This window comes from Oratosquilla oratoria, chromosome 9, assembly GCF_046742065.1.
Source record: "Oratosquilla oratoria isolate Oo_2021 chromosome 9, ASM4674206v1, whole genome shotgun sequence".
NCBI lineage: Eukaryota > Metazoa > Arthropoda > Malacostraca > Stomatopoda > Squillidae > Oratosquilla > Oratosquilla oratoria.
Genome location: NC_134785.1, coordinates 8,990,390 through 9,000,389, shown reverse-complemented (window position 1 = coordinate 9,000,389; position 10,000 = coordinate 8,990,390). Strand labels below are relative to the sequence as shown.

General features: G+C 42.9%; 1 protein-coding gene across 1 annotated transcript in view; it reads left to right on the top strand.

The window, feature by feature from the left end:
* Positions 1–10,000, top strand: part of LOC143028162 (uncharacterized) — a 53,480-nt gene that overhangs the window by 40,973 nt on the left and 2,507 nt on the right. Inside the window, exons 3-6 of the mRNA XM_076189879.1 lie at positions 2,507–2,694; positions 6,444–6,735; positions 8,365–8,454; positions 9,688–10,000. The exon at positions 9,688–10,000 is cut by the window's right edge and continues 2,507 nt beyond it. Coding sequence (XP_076045994.1) covers positions 2,507–2,694; positions 6,444–6,735; positions 8,365–8,454; positions 9,688–10,000 — 883 coding nt within the window. The remainder of the gene's footprint in view (positions 1–2,506; positions 2,695–6,443; positions 6,736–8,364; positions 8,455–9,687) is intronic.

Here is a 10,000-nt window from a genome sequence, read left to right as displayed (position 1 = left end):
CTTTTTTTTTTCTTTTATCCCACTTTAATAAATCTTCTCCGTCAAGGATTTCCATCCCTTTCATAATTCTGAATATGGCCAGTAGATCTCCTCTTTCTCTTCTTCGTTCCAGGGTTGGTAGTTCCAGTTTGGACAATCTTTGTTCGTATGTCAATTAAGAAAGGGTTGGTGCCATCTTTGTCGTTGCTCTCTGGATTTTTTCTAATTTCTTTATATTCTTTTTTGTACTGGGTGTCCATAGTGTCGCAGCGTAGTCCAATCTTGGTCTTATCAGTGTGACTAATATTTTCTTTACCATTACCTAATCCGAGTAATCAAAGGCCACTTTTATTGATCTTATTATATTGAAGGTTTCTCCGACTATTTGGTTAATATGCTTGTCTGGTGACATGTCTTTAATGACTCCCTCGTAGGTGGTCCTTTTCCGAGCTAACTTTTTTTACTTCCTTTGAACCAATTTTATATTCCCCTGATATTCTATTTTTAATTTTTCCAATTTCCATGATACTACATTTTTATGTTGAAATTCACTTCCCACTTTTGGCTCCATTCCCAGACATTATCCAGGTCTCTCTTTAGTGATTCACAGTCTTTTTCTGTACTTTCTTTAGTGGTTTTGCGTCATCTGCAAAGAAGTTCATATGATATTCTACACCTTCATCCTTGTCATTTATATATATGACAAACATTATCGGAGCCAATACAGAACCTTGTGGGACTCCACTTATTATTTCTTCCCAGGTCGGGTTTTTGTCTCTAAGTACCACCCTCATTTTCCTTCCGTTCAAGAAATCACCCATCTATTTCAACAACTTTCCTTGTACACCTCCTATTATTTGAAGTTTCTTAGTAGCTTTTTGTGTTGTAATTTATCAAATGTTTTTTGTAAATCTAGGAAAGCACAATCAGCCCATCCATCCCTTTCTTGCATTATTCATATTAGCCTTGAGTACATAAGAACATAAGAACATAATAATAAAGGAGACAGCAAGAGACCATAAGGCATACACAAGACAGCTCCGTATCCATCACCACCTGTCATCCCCATCCATAAAGTTTTCTAATAGTTTCTTAAAACAACTGATAGTTTCAGCGCTAACTACATGGTTACTAAGTCTATTCCATTCGTCGACCACCCTATTAGTAAACCAAATTTTGCCTATTTCTTTCTTAAATCTAAATTTGTCCAGTTTAAATCCATTACTGCGAGTCCTGCCCTGTTGTTTTGATATGATGACCTTGTTTGCATCACCCTTGTTAAAACCTTTGATCCACTTGAACACCTCTATTAGATCACCCCGCACTCTGCGTCTTTCCAAAGAGTGTAAGTTAAGTTGCCTACGCCTCTCTTCGTAAGGCAAATTTCCAAGTCCATGTATCATTTTGGTCATTCTTCTCTGCACTGATTCTAGTGAATTGGTGTCCATTCTGTAGGACGGAGGCCGAAACTGTACCGCATAGTCAAGGATGGGTCCAACTATCACTAGATAGAGTTTGATAATTACCTCTGCACTTCTATTCGTTATCGTCCTAGCAAATCAAGTTAGTGGCACATGATCTTCTGTGTCTAAAGCCAAATTGTTTTGAATTAAGTATATCATTTTCTTCCAGATGTTTAATCCATCTACTTTTGACACTTTTTCACATATTTTAGTGTGTGTGTGTGTGTGTGTGTGTGTGTGTGTGTGTGTGTGTGTGTGTGTGTGTGTTCCGGATTCGAGGGAATGTAGTGAGATGCAGTGTTGCAAGGGCTGCAGTTGCAAAAGTTGGAAGTTGTATTTGCAAGTTGAAATTTGCAGTAGCCCAAGAGTTCTAAGTTTTAGTTTCAGTTGCAAGTTGCAATTGGAAGTTGCACATTGTAGTTGACGTTTGCAGTTGTAATTTGTGGTTGAAAGTTACAATTGTAAGCTGCAATTGCAAGTTGAATTCCCTGTTGCAAGTTGTAGTTGGAAGTTTTAGTTGCAGTTGCAAGTTGAATGTTGTAGTTTAAAGTTGGAAGTTTCAGTTTCAGTAGCAGTTGCAAGTTGAATGTTGAAGTTGAAAGTTGCAAGTTGTAGTTGAAAGTTACAGTTGTAGTTGCAAGTTGCAGTTTCAACTGGAAGTTGTAGTTGAAAGTTGTAGTTGCATTTGTAGGTTGCAGTTGCAAGAGGAAAACAATATATTGATAGATAGATGGAAAGGTAAATAGATAAAGAGACAAACATGAAAGAATGAAGGAATGGATGAAAATAAACAAATAAATAGGAAAATAAGAAATCATAAATACAAATAAAGCAATAAATAGATAAATAGATACATAAGTATAGATGAATACATAAATATATATGTCTGCAAAATAATAAATAGGTAAAAAATAGCCAAATGACAGATAAGTAAGTAAACGAACAAGATAGACGAAACAAAGAAAGAAATAAGCAAAAAAAAAAAAAGGCTAAATAGCTAAACAAAGGATAGACAGACAGCCGTTAGGTAATCACACAAGAACTTCCTCTCTCTCCCTTTCCAGCTCGATGGGGAATTTCTTCCGCATGATGCAGGCGTCGTCTTCGAGCAAGCGTCGAGGGGTCTGCGTCTACATCGCCTACGGCCTGGGCCTCACCTTTCTGCAGTGGCTCCTGGCTCTCCTCCTGACCAACTTCCTTAGACACACACAGAGGCAGAGTGTCATCTACGACCGCACCTGCCTCTTCACAGGTGAGCCATGGACGCTGTGTGTCTGTGTGTGTGTCTGTACATGTGTGTGTATGTGTGCACATGTGTGTGTGTGTTTCTGTACGTGTGTGTGCATGCGTACATGTGTGTGTGTGTGTGTGCATATGTGTGTGTTTGTATGTGCATGTGTTTGTAAGTGTGTGTGTGTGTGTGTGTGTGTTTGTGTGTGTTCATATATACATTGCGTGTGTGTTTATATGTACTTGTGTGAGCGTGCGTGTGTGTGTGTGTGTGTGTGCGTGTGCAAGCGCGCTTATTTTTGCAGAAACCAATTACGAACTGATATGATGGAAGACCAGACATATTTGTCTCTATACACACAATGACATGATTCCTCTCTCTCTCTCTCTCTCTCTCTCTCTCTCTCTCTCTCTCTCTCTCTCTCTCTCTCTCTCTCTCTCTCTCTCTCTCTCTCTCTCTCTCTCTCTCTCTCTCTCTCTCTCTCTCTCTCTCCTCTCTCTCTCTCTCTCTCTCTCTCTCTCTCTCTCTCTCTCTCTCTCTCTCTCTCTCTCTCTCTCTCTCTCTCTCTCTCTCTCTCTCTCTCTCTCTCTCTCTCTCTCTCTCTCTCTCTCTCTCTCTCTCTCTCTCTCTCTCTCTCTCTCTCTCTCTCTCTCTCTCTCTCCTCTCATTCTTACCAGAGCTTGAACTCAGGTTTTCTTCGTATATTTCACAAAGAAGTCTAAGACCCGTGGTCTTACTCTCTCACTTTAAAAAATGTGGGAAGGTCATCATCTTGCTAGATTCCCTCCAGCTCCAAAGACTTTTTTTTTTGGAACAGTCATGACAGTACTTCCGGCTAATCAAAATAATAATGTTAATAATCAAAATGCTAATAATAATAATGATAATGACAATAACAATAATGATCATAATAATAGTAATAATGATAATAATAATAATAATGATAATAATAATAATAATAATAATAATAATAATAATAATAATAATAATAATAATAATAATAATAATAATAATAGTAGTAGTAGTAGTAGTAGTAGTAGTAGTAGTAGTAGTAGTAGTAGTAGAAGTAGTAGTAGGAGTAGTAGTAATAATGATAATAATAGTAGTAGTAGGAATAGTAGTAGTAATAATAACTAATAATAATAACGGTCTCCGGTCCTCCGACAAATCCCTCTAGGAAGAAAATTTGGACTGTTGTCCGTCATGTGTGAGACTGCAAGAGACCATAAGGCCTACACTAGAAAGTTCCACGTCCCTTACCACCCTTCATCCCTATCCGTAAAGTTGTCTCATCTTCTTCTCTTAAAAGAACCTAACCTTGCTGGTTTCCGCGCGCTCAATTCTACCTCGTCAGTTACCAAGGCTGTTCCATTCGTTAGCCACTCTCTTGGTAAATCAGTTCTTGCCTTTTTCCTCCTTAAACCTAAATTTGTCCAGTTTCAATCTATTACTACAAGTCCTGCTCTGCTGTCTTCATATGATGACCTTGCCTGTGTCATCCTTGTTAAAACCCTTGACGCATTTGAATACCTGTATGGTTAAGGATAGATACTTAAAGAAGAAGCTTTGGATGTGGATGAGCTCAAGAGACCAATTTATTGAATGTGGACGTTTTGTATGTGAACACGTGTGGACTTGAGGCTCTGAAATCAGACCCAAAGCTGAGATACAACATAAATAATTATGCAATTTTCACACTGTATACGAAAGAGACAAGAAATAACGGTCTCAAGCTGTCAGAACGTAGATTTAATTTGGAAGTTGGTAGAAGCAACTTCGCCAACCGTGTAGTCAACTTCCTGCAGCGGCAGAGCAATGTAGTACAGATGAAAATCCATGTGAACAAGTTGTATAGACACGGTAAAGGAAACATGGACTGGAGGTGAAGCTTTTATTCCTGACGTTTCGTCTATCAACTTTCTCAAAGGAATTCTGAATTCTGAATCTATAGGAAAGACCACCTCGCTTGCGCGGGATCGGTTTTTGTGGGAGGGGAAGAATGTCTGTAGGAAACTGAAAAGATAGTAGCGCATAAAAGAGGGCTATTGCCACCGGGCGAATTGCGAGCCATTAGGGAATGAGCATGGAATGAGCATACTAGATACATACAGAGTTTATATACACGCCTTACGGCTCAAGGGGGTATGCGAGCGTATAACGCTGTGTTCTGATTGGCCCGCTGAGACCGCCAATCACGAAGCGCTATACTCGCCGAGGATTTGGCCCAGGTGAAGCTCCCAACCTTATTGTTGATATTCGGACGAGTGGTGATGTAAGCAGCTTCTATAGATTTTCTGGTCTTCTTATCCATACCTTCGTGTAGAATCTCGGCTCGGTTCCATTGTGGGAGGTACCCAGATTCGTCAACATGCACCACCATTGCGTTGGTGAGTCTATGGTGACGGAGGTCGGCCTTATGCTCCCTGATTCTAGTGTCAGTCCATGTTTCCTTTACCGTGTCTATACAATATAGTACAGTTCGAAGTTTTAAGATTCATCGAGATGAGAACATCTAAGCGACACGTAATGCCGCCTGCCAAAGGTTTGCTTCGCTTTGTTATCAATTTCTTCGTTTAATTGTCCATTCTTAGCATCCGATCTAGTTATGGACCAAAAGGTCTCCCGTCTGTATGCTCTTCCTTTGTAATCAAGCTGCACCGGACAGGACACCGGGACGTACTGGTCCTTCTGGTTACCTGCGTCCGGTGACTGACCGGAGGCCAGTCCCGTGCAACTTCCGGAGGGAGAGAAAGAGAAGAGCGCCTTCCCACGGCACACTTCGGGTGCCGCCGCCACAACGGAAGGAGCCTCTCCAAGTGACAACGGCTTTCTTCCTCGCTCTCTCTCTCTCTCTCCACTCTCCTCTCCCCGCCAAGCGTTTCCGTCATTACAAGCTTTGCTGGCTGGTTAGGCATGATATCCTTTGTCTGATCTCGGGAATTTAAGACTGCCGTCACGTGTTGACTCCTTAGTGGGACTCGAAACACCACTCACCCGGCTTCTTACCTCCAGACACTGGCCTCAAGGTCTGCTTAGCCACCCCACTCTCCCCCTCTTTTCTATCCCCTCCTCCCCCTCTCCCTCCTCCCCACCCCACTCCTCTCCCTCCCCTTCTCCCTTCCCCCTCCTCTCTCTCTCCCCCTTTGCCCCTCCTCCTACTCTCCCCTCTCCTCCTTCCCCTTCTTACCTCCTTCTCCCCCATTGCCCTTCCTCTCTTTCCACCCCCGCTTCCCCCCACCCCTCACCGGCGAAGGGTTCAATGTCACCATTTCTTGGAAATGAAATGTCGCCTTCCACCCGGAGGTGAGTGACTGTCGAGTTTTCCTGAAGGAGTGACGGTGGTCCTTCCGTTCGCGGAAGCCTAACCTTGAAGCCACGCCCACTGCTTCGTGACAAGGGTACCAACAAAAAATCATCTGGCGACAGATATAATGAAATACATAGTGTATGTGTGTGTCGTTGTTGCAAATGAGATAAATATGGTGGGGAAATAATATCTATCTTTAACCATTATATAATTTATAATATACTTTATACATGACCATTATATACCTACGCTATTCTCTTCCTTATAATGGGATGAAGGATATATGTGTATGTGTATATATATATATATATATATATATATATATGTATATATGTGTATGTATACATATGTTATAATGTTAATGCACCGTACTCCAGCCCATCTTTATGTATTTATTCATTTCATTATTCATTATGCCTTCATTGACTCCTTTTATTTCAATTGTTTACTTGACCTCGTCCAGATCGCAGCATCAGGAACTATGTCTTCTTGTACCCGAGCATTGGCCTGATGGCCGTCTGCCTGCTGCTCATGGTCTACACCCACCGCTACCGCAAGGTCTGGTGCCAGGCCACCATCGTCCAGGGCAGCCGGACCGTCCACGTCGACGTGCAGGAGAAGCCCTACGGAGGAGAGGAAGAACAACCCCGTTCTTCAGGAGATTCTGACGGAGGCAAGAGGAGCCCTGAGGACCCCGCCCCCACTGCGCACCAGGAGATATTCCGTGCCCATTCCGGGATCGACTTCGTGGCTGTGTAAGTGGCCATGTCATCAGGATGGATCTAAAGGAGTTATCACGCTGGGCTATTTTTCCTCCCACACCTTACCTCCAACTTCAGTTTGACTCACATGACTATGATTTATTCGCTCACGGAAATCTAGACTTCTCTAATAACATTTCATCAGTATGCACCCGCACCCCTCCCCTAAAGGTTTGCAATCTCATAGTTTATAATTCAGGTTTGATAGATATAACGGCGGAAAGATTATATATATATATATGTGTGTGTGTGTGTGTGTAAATCTTGGCAGCAGGTTTTCTTTTAAACATGTTTTGTTAAGAACAACTGCGCATTCGGCGCTACAAAGCTTCTTAAGACTTTCAAGTCTTCTGAACGTAGATTTCTGTTTTTCACAGGACAGATGGAATAATAAATTTCCAGTAGACATTAGGAACTTTTGTTGAGAAAGAATGTACAGACGTTTCGCTAAACGCAGTTAGCATTTTCAATGTAATAGAGACAGAGAGTACAGGACATAATAAACATAGAAAAAAGGCTCTGGGTGAGGTCACAACGTAAGACACGGGGGGAGGTCACGACGTAAGACACGGGGAGAGGTCACATTACATGTGTGGGATGACAGGGGATTTTGTCACTGTGGGGCAAATGTCCGTTGAGGGCCAAGTGTCCTCTCTATGAGTCTGGCGGAACGTCGGAGAGGGACTTGGGTGTCGGTGTGGTTGGAAGGTATGTTGTTGTGGTTGGGAGGGCTACTAGTCCTAGGGAGGGGCTTCATGCTGGGGAGTAATGTAGGGGCTTCCACTTGTCTGTTGATAGTTGGTTGTATGTCTGGTATAATAAGTGCTTCCTTGACTTTTCTTCCTGGAAGCACTTATTATACGAGACATACAACTGAGTCTCTCGTAACCGTAGACTGGTTTGTTAATAGGATAGAAGCAAAGGTCTGGGTCTTGATACCCGCCCACCGTACGAACCTCGACATAGAGTGTCTGCAGAGGACAGACATACAGACCAGCAGTGTTGGTGTTCGTCTTCATCTGCAGGGGGACAGAGGCGGTGGGTGAGTCGTCACTGAGAGCAACATTCTTCTCTCTTTCATGTCTGCAGAAGACACCTATAGGAGGTTCGCGTGGTGCCGCGGGGCTTCAGCACACAGCCTACTACTGCTGGGCGTTCAGTCCCACTGCAACCCTGGAATTTACTCGTGTAAATAAACCCAATATCAAAACTTCATAAATGTTGACTTTGCAAATTCTGTTCCGCACATGAGCCAGTCCTTGCGAAGCTGAGGGGGAGAGGAGAGAGACAAAAACAAAGAGGTGTCTCAATCAGTGTTCGTTTCATCGGCTTTGACTTAATGTAGAGAATATCCTGCGCCTTTGTTGTCGTTAAGTCTAAGTCATTGTATTCGTGTTTAAGACCCTTCCAGCTGAACAGGGTTCCCTCTTGTCTTGATTCAGGTTTACCCACTGAAGTTACAAGAGCTAAGTTAAGTCAACGACAGAAAGCATTCGTTTCTTACTCCCTACTTAATGAGTTCTTTAATTTACTTACTTGTTATTAAAATTTTTGGATCCTGCTTTCTTTCAGCGTCTGTGAGATGATGGGATGACGACGAAGTTTTTCCTTTTTTTTCTGCAGGTTCTGGCAGCAGGTGGGCCTGGTCTTCTTCTGGGTGCTTCTCACGACCTTAATGCTCCTCGTACAGCTCACCGGGCGTGGGGTCCTTTCGTAAGTGTCGCACACCCACTGATCATACCTCGTCTTTGGTCCTCCTCCTTCTCCTCCTCCTCCTCCTCCTCCTCCTCCTCCTCCTCCTCCTCCTCCTCCTCCTCCTCCTCCTCCTCCTCCTCCTCCCCTCTCCTTCTTTTCCCCCTTTTCCTCCTCCTCTTTCTCCTTCTCCTCCTCATCAATTCTTCACCCCCATAGACCTCTCAGGAGCTTACAGATTTCGTAAATCTGATGATACGACGCACATGATTCCTAGGAGATTGAAGATCTTAGTCGGGGATCATTTTTGAATACTGATTCCGTGGCACCCCTGGACACTAATATTGGCACCCCTAGGCACTCATAGGCACTGAAAACATGGCTGATCTTTAACGTTTTCTCTATAGATGGTAGTACAAAATACATTGTTATGAATGTCAAAACTTTCCAGCAAGGAAATTGTTGAGTGCAGATCCTAATGGTTCCGTTTTCGGGCCATTTTTGTTTTTTGCATTTATAAGTTCTTCATGCCATGGACTAAGACCTGCTCTTTCCAACTTTTCTGGTGATACAATCTGTGCAGAATAGCAAATGGTTACTCAAATCAGTAAGGTAATCAAGAAGATTCAGACAATTCAGTGCAACGGTGTGAAGAGTGACTAATAAAATCTAACCTACGGATCATCGGTAGATTTTATATATAATCCAGTAAGGTATGTTCATGTAGGATTACATGTTACAAGGATCAATGGAGCTTAATTAAAATCACTCTAAAAAGTTGGTGTATTGTACATTTTCTACTACAAGGACTGTGAGTTCTTGACGTTGCGGACGCACACGCCTCCAATACCATTTTTACACAGGTAGCGACACCCAGCTCTAGTGACTCTCGCACTCAGTATTGCAAGAGTTTATGCTTAGCAAAGCACTTGGTCGGGAAATGCCCAAGTAGTAGCGAGGCCTATTTGGACACATCCTGTCGGAGCGCGCGGAGTGGGGGCACTCACGAGTCTCATGACGTAAATAGAATGTAAGACACATGGGGGAGGAGATACAAAGACAGATAAACTTAACTGGAAAGCTAGGTGAGATTTGACGTAGTCAGCGATCGCCAGGGCTGGAAAGTGGTTTAAGAGTACAGCTCCAAAAGTCATCTCTGAATGAGGGAAGGTTAAAATATAAGTACGTACGTCATAGTACTGTATTCTTGATGTATTGATGCATTTCATATTATTTCGTATTTCTCTTTTTCAGACACATCACCTACCTCATGGACAGCTTTCAAGGACTCTACGTGCTCATCATTTTCCTCTACAACCAGAAGAAAAGAGGGCTCATTCTGGGGAAACTTGAACAAATGTATCACAGTGTCATGAAGAAGATACATTTTAAGGACAGCTTCTCCCACCAGACTGGACTCACGGGCAAGTACTCCCGAAAGAAGACGAGCGCTCACAAGAATGGAGACCCTTTTTCGAGTGCCTCCACTCTCGAACTGGCGAGGTACCCCTCGAACCGCCAAATCCTGTCGGAGGAAGCGTCTGAAGGGTGCCCAACAAACCGGATG